This window comes from Triturus cristatus, chromosome 1_2, assembly GCF_964204655.1.
Source record: "Triturus cristatus chromosome 1_2, aTriCri1.1, whole genome shotgun sequence".
NCBI classification, from domain to species: Eukaryota; Metazoa; Chordata; class Amphibia; order Caudata; family Salamandridae; genus Triturus; species Triturus cristatus.
The window spans coordinates 854617784-854633449 of NC_140580.1; the positions used below are offsets into that span (position 1 = coordinate 854617784).

At 47.9% G+C, this 15666-nt stretch overlaps 1 protein-coding gene across 14 annotated transcripts in view; it reads right to left on the reverse strand.

Moving 5' to 3' along the window:
* UBR4 (ubiquitin protein ligase E3 component n-recognin 4) overlaps nucleotides 1-15666 on the reverse strand; it is a 1980383-nt gene that overhangs the window by 384449 nt on the left and 1580268 nt on the right. For all 14 annotated transcript variants that reach the window (XM_085609056.1, XM_085609055.1, XM_085609054.1 and 11 more), the window contains one exon: nucleotides 4147-4291. In XM_085609056.1, coding sequence (XP_085465182.1) covers nucleotides 4147-4291 — 145 coding nt within the window. The remainder of the gene's footprint in view (nucleotides 1-4146; nucleotides 4292-15666) is intronic.

Consider the following 15666-nt stretch of genomic DNA (forward strand, 5'->3'; position numbering starts at 1 on the left):
TTATTTGGCGTCTGAGGCGAACCCACCGGCGAGTCTGTTGGGGACCCCGCAGTAGCGGAGGCCCCGAGGGCGCCCCAGGGACAGGAGCGGACCCAAGGGAGGCCTGCAGAGCCGCAACATAGGCCTCCATTTGGGTCTGAGTCGATCACGCGCCCGGATAGGGCAGATAGGGGATGGGCGACTCCCGGGGGCGCACATCCAGAGGGCTCCGAGAACAAGTGCCCCCGCCAACAGACGGAAGTGAGGTCGAGGACCTCGGCGACATGCGCTGCGACTTCCCCATAAGGGGTTAACTACGTCTCCGGGCCACAGAGGTCGACCAACGCCGCAACTGGAAACCAGAGGGGCCTGCCGGCGATGAGGAGGCCGGAGGACGAGATGACTCCGACCGGGACAGACGAGCCGAAAGGAGCTTCATCCGGCGCTCCCGCCGGGACTTCGGCTTAAGGTGTTGGCAGGCGTCGCAATCCGTCGTTTGCGGGGTTCGCTCAAACACCACATACAGATAAGATGTGGGTCCGTCACGGACGTCTGCCGCAAACAGGAGATACACATTTTAAAGCACAAAGGCATCGCACACTGTTCCAGACGCGAAGCGTCAAAAGGAGCCTGAAAACAGGCCAGAGGAACAGCTCACTCCGGACCCATGTTGCACGCGGAAAGAAGGAAAACGGACGTCAGCGCGCCGGGTATGACCTCGCTGACGTCCCATAAGTGGACGACGTCAGGGCGGGGTCGTGTGGTGCCATCCCCCGGTGCACAGAGCTGCTGCTGCAAAGAATTTTCCAGATCCAGTCTGATGCCTGGGGATATTCTAAGTTAAGGAATCTGCGGCTAGATGTCTCTATCAGATCGTAGTGCCAGGTGTTTACCTGTAGCCTCCCCATACTTGTAGTTATTCCTGGTGTAGGTTTGGAAGGCTTCCGCTACTGGTTTACTGTAAAATCCATTATTTCTGCCTTTATGTTTGTGACCTCTAGCAGAGTTTGTCGCTCAACCTGTTTTTGGGCAACAGCTGCTGTATGTTCCTCCTCACAATTTGCCAGTTGGTCAGTTAACGGAAACCACTCTTCTCTCTGCCTCTTTCTCTGATGTCCAACAACACTAGCAATCTCCCCTCTTAACCCCGCACTGAAGGTATCCCAAACTGTTTCTCTGGAGGCACTGAACCTGTTTAAATCAAACAATTGCCGGGTCCATCCCTTGATATGCTCAATAAACCCCTCCGTAGCCAGACGTTTCTTCTTTGTACAGGGTTGTTCGTGCCCCTGTACCCTAACTTCCAGCAACAGAGGGTTGTGATCAGACAACACTTTAGGCAGTTTCCTGATATCAGCGCCCTCCATAAGAGTAGCTGAGACAAAAAAAAGTAATCAAGCCGGACATATTTCCTGTGGGGAAACGAAAAGTATGTATACCCTGCGTCTCCTGACTTCCTCGAAGACCACATATCAATTAGACAATGGCTTGTGATCAGGGCATATAATGCTCTGACACCTGTGGCTTCCTCCCTCGATACTCCTTAATAAAGGGGCCCATGCATCCAGGTGAATATTAAAGTGCCCACACATAAGAGGAGAGGGCCACAAAGCTAGCTCTAATTCCTCTATGATAACAGAGTCGTCCAAATTCGACCCGTAAACCGTACATACTGTTAGCCCGCATGATAATGATATTATTGCCCAGCGGCCCCATTTATCTGAAAGTGTGCAGTTTACAGGTGGCAACCGATTAGACACATGGATCGCAATACCTTTAGACTGGGAAGAGCAGGTTACCTGCGTGTACCCTGGAATTACGTTAAGCCCTCTCTTCTGCCATGAGATGTGATTTACTTGTTGGCAAACTATATCGGCCGGATCTTAGTGCCTCCCTTACTCTGCCTCTCTTCCCCCCATCATCATTTAAGCCCCCAACATTTACAGAGCAAATAATTAACCTACCCATTCCTATAGCCATTTAAGCATCCACATTGATTCCTTCCGTTTTACTTTGTGTGCACAAATTCCTATCTTCTTCCAAAAATTACGGTTAGCACTCTGCTTTTCTGGGTTTTTCGCCACCCTCCACCCGCGACCCAACTTCCCTTCTTGCCCCCTCCCAATCACGGCCCCACCCCCCCTCCCCGACCCTGCCCTCCCCCATCCTGAGAAAAAACAGACCTCTGTGATGTTATAGGCAAACTCTGGGAACAGGCAGGAGTCTGTAGGATGGACGACGTTATTGATTTGAATGGAATCATCTCTTTTGTAGAGCTTCAGGAGCGGTATAGCCATGACATTAGATCGTTTAAGTATGTCCAAATTAGGGAGACGATTAGACCGGTTATATCTCATATAATTAGCACATGTCGGATGCCGTTGTTAGAAAGTATTCTTTATAAACACCCCACCATTAAGGATATAAATTCCATTCTGATAAACGCCAATCAAGATGACCTAGTAAAGGTCGAGACGGGGCAGGCAAGTTAGAGAATCAGGATGTGGACTTAAGTAGGTCACTGACACTCTAGGATAATATTTCTCTCTGCTAATTTAAATGCCCAACATTTCAAAACTGTTCAATTTGTACTTTACTCTGGCTAAATTGTTTGCTTGGGGGAAGAGGGAAAAAGATCACTGCCCAAGGTGTGGGCAGGATTCTGCAGATTTGGTCCATATGTTCGGGGACTGCAGTAAATTAAATCTGCTGAAAAAGGGGATTGACACTTTTTTGTGTAAACTGTTAAGACAGAACGTGTCTGTTTCACCAACTATGATATTAGTTTGTGAAGAGAATGCTCAGCTAGAAACTACTGGGGTATATTTTTGTCTTATGGCAACTGCAGTAGCCCGGTTATTGATCGCAATGAAATGGAAGGATGTTGATCCCCGGACATATCAAGCTTGGAACGCCAGGCTGCTTCATGTATCCAACAGAGAGATGGCACTGTATAAAAGCAAAGGCCGGAGGTCAAGAATAAGGGGTAAGCAAATTTGGGGCCCTGTGATGGATGAGGTAGATAAAACTACCTCTATTATCAATGTTTAACATATTCGTTTGCTTATAGTAGTATCTCAGTTAACTTTTTTTATTCCCCTCTGTCTTAGGAAAGTATATATGTTTAAGCTTCATGTTACGGGGTAAAGTGTAACCCCTTGTTCTTTTCTCCAGTTGATGGATATGTATTTAAGGAACTATATGGATGTACAGATGTAAGAATTCTTGTTTGCCTTTTTTTTTTATCGTATTGTCGATTTGTGTACACGCATTTGTATTTCGTCTTTTGTTTGTTTTTTGTATTTACTGCGTTTTTCTGGGTAGAAAATTTTTTAAAAAAGGAAAAAAGGGAAAAAATCAACAACAAAAAGAAAAAAAATGTTTTGGTCATTTATATGCACTAATAGCACTAAGCAACATAACCAAGAGACACAATAACACCATGTTACATAATCTTTAGTAACAACATTATGACAGAGAGAGACATCCGTGAGATCCATTGCCAAGACACAGTTGTAATACACACAACTGGTACACATAATAACAGGATACCATGGTGCTGTTCCCAATGGCAAACAGTAAGCTACAAATTGTCAAATCACTGTGATCCCACAAAGTAATGGTACAGTAGGATTTAAGTATTCAAGGCAAAACAATGCAGTAGAGTATGCCAGGAATTCAAGTCATTGATTGCTCTTAGCACAGACTATCACTGACAAATGAATGCAGGTTCATGGAGAGGAGAAAATGCCACAAAGATTTATGTTCAACTCATTCTCACAAGGATCCTAACATGCACAACTTTTTGCACTCTAATGCGAGTAGCACGTAACGAAAAGAGAGTGAAGCCAGAGCTTAATTAGTGCTCTTGCTTAAGGGTGATCGGTAACATTAATTTCTGCAGAAAGGTTATTATTTTACATCATCAGACTCTGACACGGTGAAAGCACGGAAGATAAAAGGAGAAAATAGGAGGAAGAAAAATAGAGAATAGGTGCTAAATGATGAAAACCTGGATGAAAACAACTCGCAAGAGTAAGAAAAGGGACCACAGGCGTAGGGTGTTGTAAGACGTTACGAGCTACAATCTAAACTAGGCTAGGTTTGTAGTAAGCAATGTTGTGCAATAAAGGGCAATGTTCTGTTTATATAACTCATCACCTTTACCTTTTTTTCAGTCTGAGGGGTTTTCAGTGAAAAGTAACCCAAGAGATCCACAAACTGAGCAGCCTTGCGACCATAGGCTGGTAGTTCAGGCCAGATGGACCACATGAGATCCAGCAACAGTTCCTGCTGTGCCTTGTTTGAGTTTCTGAAATAGAAGGAAAAATGCATCATTTAGAAATATCATAAACAATCAACAGTTCCTCTAACAAGGTAGTGTAGAACAACCACTGCCCCATACCTGGTGACAGGAAATGCCAAACAACTGACAGAATACAAATTGCACACACTTGGGACTGAAATGGGCCCTGCTTCGTTAAGGAGCATGTATCCCTGACCTGAGTGCACAACTGAACGTGAATCTGGTATCCAGAGTTTCATGCTAGCACTGGTGCCACTCTAATGTAGCATGAGCGCAGAGGCGTACTCCGGTCCTTGACAACGTGAAGTCCAGGACGGGTCCTGTGACCCAGAGTGATGCACCAAGCATGCCCTCTTGAAAGAGTGGACTACTGTCCCTCTCCTCAATGTAATACAAAGCACTGGTGGCAACATGCCATGTTTATGATTTGCAATATAACCACACCCTTTTCTGTGTCAATGAGAGTGTGGGCTGCTGACCACTCTTGTAAAGTTCTGCTCTTATGTGAGACATAGATCCTTGTGCTGGTATCTTGTGTGCATGTGTGTATGGCGAGTTTATGATACATGCATGGTAGCAGGACTGTGCATTTGAATCGGAGTACTGAAGCAGTTGAGATTCATTTTGGATGTACTTGATTTAGCCTGGCACACAGTGAAAAATAGTTTAATAGACAATGTGTATTGCATGTGTTCTTCTAGTTGGAAGGTGGAGATCCACACACCCAAGAGGCAAGCAAAGACAGAGCTGCCTTTAGAAAATCCATAAAGACTTTGTTAGAAAGGGGGTGCTGTTTTTCCTAACAAGAGCCATCTGGTTGATGGTAGGGGTGAGTGGTAGAACTGCAGTTCTTCTGCTCAAGACGAGGAAGTTGCCCTTTTTTCTGTTTTTGAATGCTGCTACAGGAAGGCTCAAGACAGCCAGACACAGAGAACTCGCATTTCACTGTACCCATGTTTTGGGTACTTCTTGCTTGGAGACATCCCAAATTGTAGCTGATGGGAGAAGCATCACTTTACACAAAGGCTGTATATGGGTGCCGCCTGGAGGAAACGTCTTTTTTTCCAATAGAGTTTCATATAGCGCAAACTTGACCCGAATCTGGTATCAGAGCGCTTTACACAGCACCAGTTGCGTTACGTTAGGACACATTCATTTTTGTTAGGCACGGGGAGATTAAGTGATTTGCTCAGAATCACAGGATGTTCAGCGTCATTGCCGACACTCGAACCCAGTTCCCCAAATGCGAGGTCGACCACCCTAGCCGTTAGGCCAACTCCTCTCCCCTTGAAAGAATCAACCCAAACAGGTCCTGAAGCTTAAGACAGTGACTCAACATTCCCCACCTTTAAAATGTGTATAAAAGTGGGATTCAAACCCTATCAGTTCCATGTTCTTCATGACCAAGGAGAGGAGTCTCCAATGAGAATTCAAGGACTGCTGTGCGACCAGCTCTGATATCTTCCTGACAGCCAGTCTCCCAGAGGTGAGAGAAAATCCCTTGAACTCTGTACTTTCTTCTGGAGGAAATCAAGGTCTGGCAAGTTATTGCAGTCTTTCTGCCTGCTGAAAAATGGCAGTGTGCTGGGCCCTGCAGGACAAGAGACTGTCTAGGCGGTGAAGCCCAGTGGGTTCGAGGCATGCGTAACACCTACCGAAAACAGAATACACTGTGTTGTTGTTGCGTCTCTTGGTCTCTCTAGCAGGTTCCAATAACTATGTCGGTTGTGAGTAGTAATCTGGTACTGGCGTGACCAATGAAAAAAGCTTCATTGCTGTCAAAGAGGATTGGAATCATACTGGGAAGGCTGCAATTGTAGAACCGCTAATGAATTGGCCTGAGGGGGCTGCAACTGATGAAGACACTGAACCACTATACCACGACCACCTGTGCTGAACTCGTAAAACAATTTCTTTATCGAAGTGAGGACAATGCGCAAGCCGAGGATGTGGGCTGCGCTCAACCTTAATTAACCCCATCCGATTTGCACAACCAGATAACACAGGCCTCACTATGTGGATAGAACAAAGCAGATACAAAAGAACTAAATGCAAGGACTACAGACTTTCTGCCCTAATCAATATATATAGGTGGGTAACCACTACTGAACTGAGTTGGGCATCTAAACATGTAGGAGTCCAAATACAATAATGGACATCTGTGCATAATTAATGCCTCTGCCCACAGAGTACTTGGGACTACTATTACTAGTCACCTAGACAGGCAGAGAATACTGGGCAAGGGGGAGTAGTGCTTACCAAAGATGATGACTGGAGGTACCACCCTGTATTCACTAATCACATTTAATCATAGTAATTTGTTTTACAGTATGAATAAGTACTTTCTTTTACATAAAAGACAAACACCGAGTTGGACATTGCGTTACTGTGACTGTTGGTCGACTACTGGATTTCGATCTCGTTACCCAAATACAACCACCACTTTTGGGTCCAGGTTGCCCCCGTTTTCCCTCGGGCCCTCCCAAATGGGGTCGGACATGCACCAAAGTGACCAGCTTAACCATGCTTTTTAATCCCCCTTACTACAGAATGATGGGTCATCAGTGAATTAGGTAGAGCTGCCCCACAAATGGGGAGGAAAAGTCGCAATTCTAAAGAAAGGGATATGGAACCTTGAAATCTATGATGTCCTGCACAGTCCCACTGTCTCATGCAGTGGGATGCACCCCATTATCCAGCTGAATCTACAGATAAACATGCAACATCTCACCTGTAGACATACAATGCCAGGTGCACTAACCTTTCAATACAGTTAGCAGTGTCAAGCAGTGTATTACCATAAAAGAGTTAAGCAGAATCTTGAGGTGCTTTACTAGAAAATGTGACAGAAAGCAGACCAGAATCACATGTTGTCTGTGATCATTTCTTTTTGGTGTAAGTGCTACCTTTGGTTGGTTTGTAATATCAAAAAAAGTCACTACCCTGCATCTGTAATCACCGCAACGAAGCTGACTGGTCTGCTGGTCCTGGGCTCCCACGGACTCCAAAAGGCTCAGCAACAGGGGTAGTGGTTCTGCAACTCCCTCAAGGCCTACACTGCTTTCTCACCTTCACTTCGGAAAAACATTTGTACACATTTGTAGAACATATTTGTTTTTAACAATCAGGACCCCAAAAATACACAATACTGTAGGCGGCTGGCTTAGTATATGGTGCACACTTATGTGAGTGTAGCACCGTGCACCAAACCAGACAACCCTTATGGTGATTTTAGTGGTCTTGGACAACCTTAGAAAGCTCTCTAATTAGTAGCTTTGGAGAGCAGCCTTCGGGCTTAGTCCAGAAGGAGTGTAAAGCAGCTTGTTTTACTAGTACTTGATCTTATGGTCTAGGATAAGTGAGAAAAAAAACAGTGTAGTTATAAAAATATGTATTTATTATAAACACTCACTAACACACTGGGATATCTCTTACCCAGAGATATAAACAGTAAACACAAATACTTTGAAAATAGAACACGTAAGTAGTACATATACACAGTGGTCTCCAGGGGAAGTCCAAACCATATACTAAAATAGTGGAATGCGAACCATGACCTAAGTCAATAATGGACTCAGAAGATGTAAAAAGTCGGGGATGCAAGGAACCACCCAAGGTAAGTATCTAGGAACCTCACGGAGGTTGTGTGTAGAGCGGGACGCAATGCAAGTCAACGGGTAAGTCGCGTTGCAGTTTTTAAGAACAAGGACCCTTCCCAGCGGACACTGAAGAAACCTTGTGGAGGATGGAGGGTTGGAGAGGCACCCCACCCGTGGATACCCCAGGAACTAGGACACCTACACCAGGGAAGCCGGGTGCATAGGTGCCAAGTGACGTCGGAAAAAGCCGTAGACCACAATGGAGGACTTCAGTGAAGATGCCGCTGCCGAAGAAGGCAAAAGAGTCCGGTGGAACCCAAAGGTGGATTCAAGATGAGAGGTACCTGCAAGCAGAGGGGACAGAGTCTATGCCACTCAGGAGTGACCAGGAGGCACGGAAGACGAATGCCCACCGATGTCGGAGATGCAGGAAAATGGACAGTGCCCTTTAAGTTGCAGCTGTGCAGACCAGGTGAGGCTGTAGAAGACCAAGAGCTGTTCATGAGTTGTCCCACATCAGATGTCAAGAGTTCAGTGTCCGGCAGTGGCACCACAAGCCTTGGCAACGGCAACCAACATAGTAGTCCAAAAAGGTGCAGTGTCAGGACCAGCAAGGTCCAAATGACTCACCAGAGTAGGTAAGTAAGAGCAGGCCCCGAGCAAGCAGGGGAGCCCACTGGAGCCAAAGAAGACCCTCAAGAGGACGCACAGACCGGAGGACAGGAGTCGCAAGAGGACCTCGAGCAGTTTACCAAAGTATGAAAGCCCACGGTGCAAAGGATACAGGTGCAGGCAAAGATCTTGGCTGCAGGAGATGCTTGAGGACGGAGCTTCTTGGAGCCCAAAGATCTCTGGAGGAGAGTCAACAAGCCTTGGCAACGGCAAGTCGACGTGCTGCACAGGGGTTCTGTTCCAGTGGTTCTGACAAGGGATACAGCCCTCAAACTCGGTGAGAAAGCAGTGCAGGCCTTGAGGGAGTTGCAGAACCACTACCTCTGTTGCGGAGTCTTTTGGAGTCCGTGGGAGCCCAGGAACAGCAGACCAGTCAGCTTCGTTGCGGTGATTGCAGATGCAGGGGAGTGACTTTTTCACTCCAAGGGAGATTCCTTCAGGTGTCTTAGATGTTCACTGTCCTTGTAAAGAACCTGTATGGATCACAGGCACAGACGCTGCAGCACACTTGCAGGACAAGGAGAAGCAGGAGTCTTCCCAGATGCAATCTCGGTTCCCAAAGCAATGTGCAGCGAAGTCCAAAGTGCCCAGACGGTTGAAGTGGTTTTAGATCTGAATCTTGTCCCATGACAAATCTAGGGACCCACCCACAGTTAAGCCCTTAAGTACCCTAAGGAAAGGGTTGGGACGATTCAGGTGTCCCTCCCTGGGGAGGAGGGGCTAGACAACGGGGAGGAGGGGCTAGAAAATGGGGAGGATACTTCCAAGTCCTTTGTCCAGTTTCGCACCAGAGCAGGAGCCAACGGCTCCCTGAACTGGTTTCAACTGCAGTATGGAAGGAATTCAGTGCATGGAATCATACCTCCCACACCGTTTATGGTGTGGGAGGTATGACAACAACTGCAAGCTAGCATCACCAGCGACACCCACGGACCCTTCTGTTGTCACCGCTACTGCCACTCCTGCAGCACAGCCAAGACCACGGATTCAGCACAATCCGCCCACAACAACGCGACCACACCAAAGACCCTGCATTTCATCCACCTCCACGTCCAATCCCTCCACAAACATGCCATCGAAATCTGGGACCTCCTCGACAGCACCACCCCGGACGCCGCATTTTTCACTGAAACCTGGACCAACACCATCTCGGGACCTGACATTGCCATTCCCCAAGGATACAAGATCTCCCGGAAGTACTGCTCCACCCGCCCTGGAGATGGGGGGGGCATCGTGCACAAATCCAGCCTCCGACTGAGCACACTTCCCGACGAGCTCACAGACCTGATGGAACACCTACACTTCAAGATACCCTCATCTGCCGACTCCCCGGACCATTCACCAATTCCATCACGGACAGCATCACCCCGCAGTCCATCGCGTCCACCAACTACACCTTGCCGGGAGACCTCAACAACCAACAAGACCCCAACACCACATCCCTCCTGGACAACCTCCACAACATAGGACCCCACCAAACCGTGACTGAACCCATGCACTCAGCAGGACACACCCCCAACCCCATCTTCACAACAGTAAACTCCATTACTTTCAGCCACACCACCAAACTCCCGTGGGCAGACCATCGCTGCATCCATTTCACCTTCAGAGCACCCACCATCCACAGAACGCAGCACCTGCTTCCACGAAGAAACTGGACTAAAGTCTCCGACTACCAGCTCGCAACTCCACCCCAACCCTCATGGACAACGACGACCCTAACAGCAGCCCGAACCCTGCACAGAGGGATCTCCCACTGCACCAACACCATAGCTCCCTTCAAGAAGAACATCTACACACACACAAGGAAAGCCAGCTGGTTCACCACCGAACTCCGAGAGTCCAGACGCACATGCCGCCGCCACGAAAAGGCCTGGAGAAACTCCAAATCTACACGAGCCCACAACAACTTCAGAGCCGCCACCAACGCCCACCACCAACTCATCAGAAATATAGGAAAGAAAGCGATTGAAGACAGAATCTCCATGCACGCGCACAACAGCAAAAAACTCTTCAGCATCATCAAGGAGTTCGCCCAACCCATCAGCGAGTCAACAGACATCGCTCCCTCAAGACCTCTGCGACAAACTGAGCAACTTCTTCCACCACAAAATCAAGAACATTTACAACAATTTCGACGAAGAACCCCAGCACACAGAACCCTGACCAACCACCCCCGACTCCTTGAAGCCAACGACTGACAGCTGGACAGCCCTCGCCACCAAAGAAACATTGAAGACGAAGTCAATCCACTCCGGAACCCCACGGACCCCTGCCCCCACCACATCTTCAACAGAGACGCAGACACCATCGCCCCCATGCTCCACCACACCACCAACTGCTCCTTCCCCTACGGTTGGAAGCACGCAAAGATCAACCCCCTCCTGAAGAAACCCTCGGTGGACTCCACCAACCTCAAGAACTACAGACCCATCTCCCTGCTCCCGTTCCCAGCGAAAGTTATCGAGAAAGCAATCAACAGCTAGCCACCTTCATCGAAGAGCACAACATCCTCGACTCCTCCCAATCCGGCTTCAGAAAGAACCACAGCACAGAAACCGCCCTCGCCGCATAAGACGACATCCGCTCCCTCCTGGACAGCGAGACAGTAGCCCTTATCCTCCTCGATCTCTCAGCGGCCTTCGACCCAGTCTCTCACCGCACCCTAACACTCAGACTGCGCGACGCAGGGATCTGGGACAAGGCCCTCGACTGGTTCCACTCATTCCTCTCCGACAGAACGCAGCGGGACAGACTCTCTTCCTCTCGGACCCTACAACGACCACCTGCGGAGTCCCCCAAGGATCCTCCCTCAGCCCCAAGCTGTTCAACGTCAACATGTCTCTGCTCGCCCCCATCGTCGGAACCAACGGACTCAGCATTGTTTCATACGCAGACAACACCCAACTCATCCTCTCCCTATGCAACAAACCCAAAGCAGCCAAACACAACTTTCCAGAAGGCATGAAAGCAGTCGCCAAATGGATGAAGAACAGCTGTCTACAACTCAACACGGACAAAACAGAAGTACTCATTATGGGCCCACACCCAGACGCCTGGTGGCCCCCACCCTCAGAAGCTCGCCCACCCCCACGAACCACGCACGCAACCTTGGAATAATCCTTGACTCCAAAATGTAAATGGACCGCCAGATCAACTCCGCCGCATTCTCCTGCTTACACACCCTCTGCCTCCTACGCAAGATCTTCAAATGGATCCCCCTCGAACACAAAGACCGCCACTCACACCCTCGTCACCAGCAGACTTGACTATGGCAATGCACTCCACGCCGGATTCAACAAACACCTCACCTGCAAGCTTCAAAACATCCAGAAAGCCGCCGCCAGACTAATCCTCAACCTGCCACATCTCCCAGCACCTGTGCACTCTCCATCGAGGCAAGAATCACCTTCAAGATTTTCACCCACGCAGACAAAGCCCTCTACAACACCAGACCAGCATACCTGAACAGCAGACTCAAAGGACCCTACGATCAGCCCAGCTCTCCCACGCCGTGGTACCCTGCACTAGGAAGTCCAGATCGGGAGGCTGCTCCTTCTCCTTCCTCACGGCAAGAGCCTGGAACGCCCTCCGCTCCACCTCAGACAGACATCACTCCCTATCTTCATGAGGGACCTCAAAACAAGGCTCTTCGATAGACCTTCTTGATGGACAGGACCCTGTGCCTCCCCCTCCTTCCCCCAGCGCCTTGAGACCCTTACGTGTGATCAATCGCGATTAAAAATCCATGATTGATTGATGACCAGCTTACACAGGCCGCAATGGCAGGCTTGTAGTCACAATAGAGGTGGCCTCCCATGTTATTTAAAAAAAGTTTTCTAAAGCGCTTGTACACCAGTTGGCTTCATGGTGCTGGTTCTGGGAGGTGCTGTTGCTGAGTCAGTCACAGTTTATTCGTAGGCCTGGGGTTGGGCTGAATACATGCTTCAGGCCAAGGGGGGCCCCTGGTGTACCTATGCCATGGGTACTTTAGTACCATATACTAGGAATTTACAAGGGTACACAAGAAGCCAATCGGGAGTGTATCCAAGTACTTACCATGTCCAATTTAGGGAAGAAACACAGAGACTGGGATACTGATTAGCAGTAACCCAGTCAGACTAGTCAGTAAAACATAATGACACCAGCAAAAAGTGGGGGTGACCATGAAAGCAGATCCTACTTTCCTACACAAACCCGCCCCCCCACCACCAAACATAAGAAAATGAGACTAACCTTGCACAGTTGAGTCTTCATTTTCTAAGTGGAACTATCTGGAGAGTCCATCTGCGTTGGCATGGTTACTTCCAGGCTTATGTTCCACTGACTATACCCCCTCCCCTCCCTCACCCCCTCCCCTCCCTCACCCCCCCCCCCCACACTTCCCTGTAGGGAAATAGACCACCTCAAAACTTTGGGATTCTCAACCTTCATTTGTTTAAGCAATAAGAGGGGCTTAATGTCTGTCTGAACAAGGGAGTGAGTACCAAACAGGTATGGCCTGAACTTCAGGGCCCAGACCACATAAAAGGCCTCCCTCTGTAGAGCTGACAAACGTTTCTCCCTGGGAGTCAACCTTCTGCTTATGAAAGCTAATGGTTGGTCCCGTCCTGGCCCTCTGCATTTAGTTGTGACAAAACCGCTCCTACCTCTATCTCAGATGCATATGTCTGGACAATGAAGGTTTTGGAATAGTCAGGACTTTGCAGAATAGGAGAAGTGCACAAGGCCTCCTTCAGGTCATCAAATGCCTTTTGACAGCTAACTGTCCACTGAACTTTCTTGAGCAGTCTCTTGGAGGTGGGATCATTAAGGAGAGTCACAATGGACCCACATCCCGTAACACACCTCCTGTAGTACCCAGTCAGGCCCAAGCAATCTCTGAGCTGAGTCTGGGTAGTGGGAGCAACCCAGTCTATGATGGTCAGGATTTTGCTCTCCAATGGCTGAAATTGGCCTCCACCTACCAGGTGACCCAAGTATACAACCTTGCTCTGCCCTATCTGGCACTTTGTGGCCTTGACAGTGAGGCCTGCTTTCAGGAAGGCCTCAAGAACATTCCTGAGACCAGGTGGTCCTCCCAGGTGGAGCTAAAGACAGTAATATCTAGATATGCTGCACTACAGGCTTCCAGACCTGTTACACATTTACCCCCCAAACTCTGAAATGTGGCAAGTGCATTTTTTCAGACCAAAGGGCATCGCAATAAATTGATAAAGCGGTTTTAGGCTTGCCATCCTCAGCTAGTCTGATTTGCCAGTAGCCTGCAGTCAGGTCAAATGTGTAGGAAGCTGGCTTTTTATATACTATACGAAAGTAAGGTATAGTGTGCACAGAGCTCAGTGGAACCACAAAGGTAGGCAGAGGTTAAAGTAGATAGCACCTTACTCACGATTTGTGCTAGTGTGGGCGAGCAGTAAGGCTTTATCAGAGGGTAGTGTAAAGCATTTGTGGTACACCCTCAGGCAAGAAATGATGTCACACACTCAGACTGAACTCAGGCCAATTAGTTTGAATAAAAGGAATATGCTACTTACCAGTATGCATCTGTTCTTGGCATGTAGAGCTGCAGATCTACACACTATGCATAGATCGCCATCTGGTGTTGGGTCCGGATGTTTGCACTGGTTTATGTCCTGGAAGGTCTTTGGAAGTCACGAGGTAGGTGACTCCGCCTTAGGATCATAGCGCGCATGGGCATCGGCTCCATCCTCAGATTGTTTTTTGCCAGCAGGGAAATGATGGAGCTTTGTAAGAAACTGGGAGATGCCCTTGTATTCTGTATCTAAATAAGATAATACTGGAACAGATAAAGGAAGCCGGGGAGGCGGGTGGCCGTGTGTAGATCTGGGCATATGAGCTGCAGATTACACACTATGCATAGATTGTATAGCAGTCCCATTCCTTAGCAATGGCCACCAGTGTCTGTTGCAGTAGTCAGAAATTGGGTTTTGAGTACAGCTTGGCCTTCACTGGCTTGTTGTTTTGATTGCACATCTACACAATAGTGTTTTGTGAACGTATGCGGTGTAGACCATGTAGCTGCTTTGCAGATGTCATCTTCTGGAATGCTACCTAAAAATGCCATAGAAGCCCCTATTTTTCTTGTAGAGTGGGGTCTAGGAGGAACAGTTAAAGTATGTTTTGCTTTGTGGTAGCAAATTTGAATGCATTTAACAATCCATCTGGCTATCCCGGACTTGGATATGGGATTGCCTTTGTGTGGTGGTGAGAAAGAAACGAAAAGTTATTTAGTTTTTCGAAAAGGTTGCGTTCTTTCAATGTAATAGAGCAATGCTCTTTTAACATCTAAAGTATGAAGAGCTCTTTCTGCAACTGTGTGTGGTTGCGAGAAGAATACGGGCAACTCCACAGATTGATTAAGGTGGAAGGGGGAAATAACTTTAGGGAGGAATTTAGGATTTGTTCGGAGAACCACCTTATTGTGATTGATTTGTAAGAATGGTTCCTGAATAGTTAGGGCTTGTAGCCCACTAACTCTTCTTAGAGAAGTTATGGCCACTAGGAAAGCAACCTTCCATGTTAAGAATTGTAGCTCACATTTATGTAGAGGTTCAAAGGGAGGTCCCATTAGTCTTGTGAGAACGATATTTAAATTCCACACAGGTGAGAGTGGAACTCTGGGAGGAATTATCCTTTTGAGTCCTTCCATAAAGGCTTTGATAGCAGTTACTCTGAATAGTGATGAATGTTGTCTATTTTGTAGATATGCTGCTATGGCAGCAAGGTGTAGCCTAATAGACGTATAGGCTAAGTTGCACCTTTGTAGGTAGCTTATGATGTGTTGGATAGACACATCTAGGGGATTGATGCTATTGTTATGGCAATATATCACAAATCGTTTCCACTTGGCTGCATAGCAGGCTAAAGTGGTAGGGCGTCTAGCTTCCTTAATGAAGTTCATACAGTCAGGAGGAAGGTTAAGGTAACCGAATTCTAAAATTTCAGGAGCCATATCGCAAGGTTGAGCTGATCTGGGTCCGGGCGTCTGATCTTTCCAAGGTTCTGGGTTAAGAGGCGCGGTGAGAGCTGTAATCTTTTGTGCGGAACTACTGACACTTCCAGCAATGTGGTGTACCACGGTTGTCT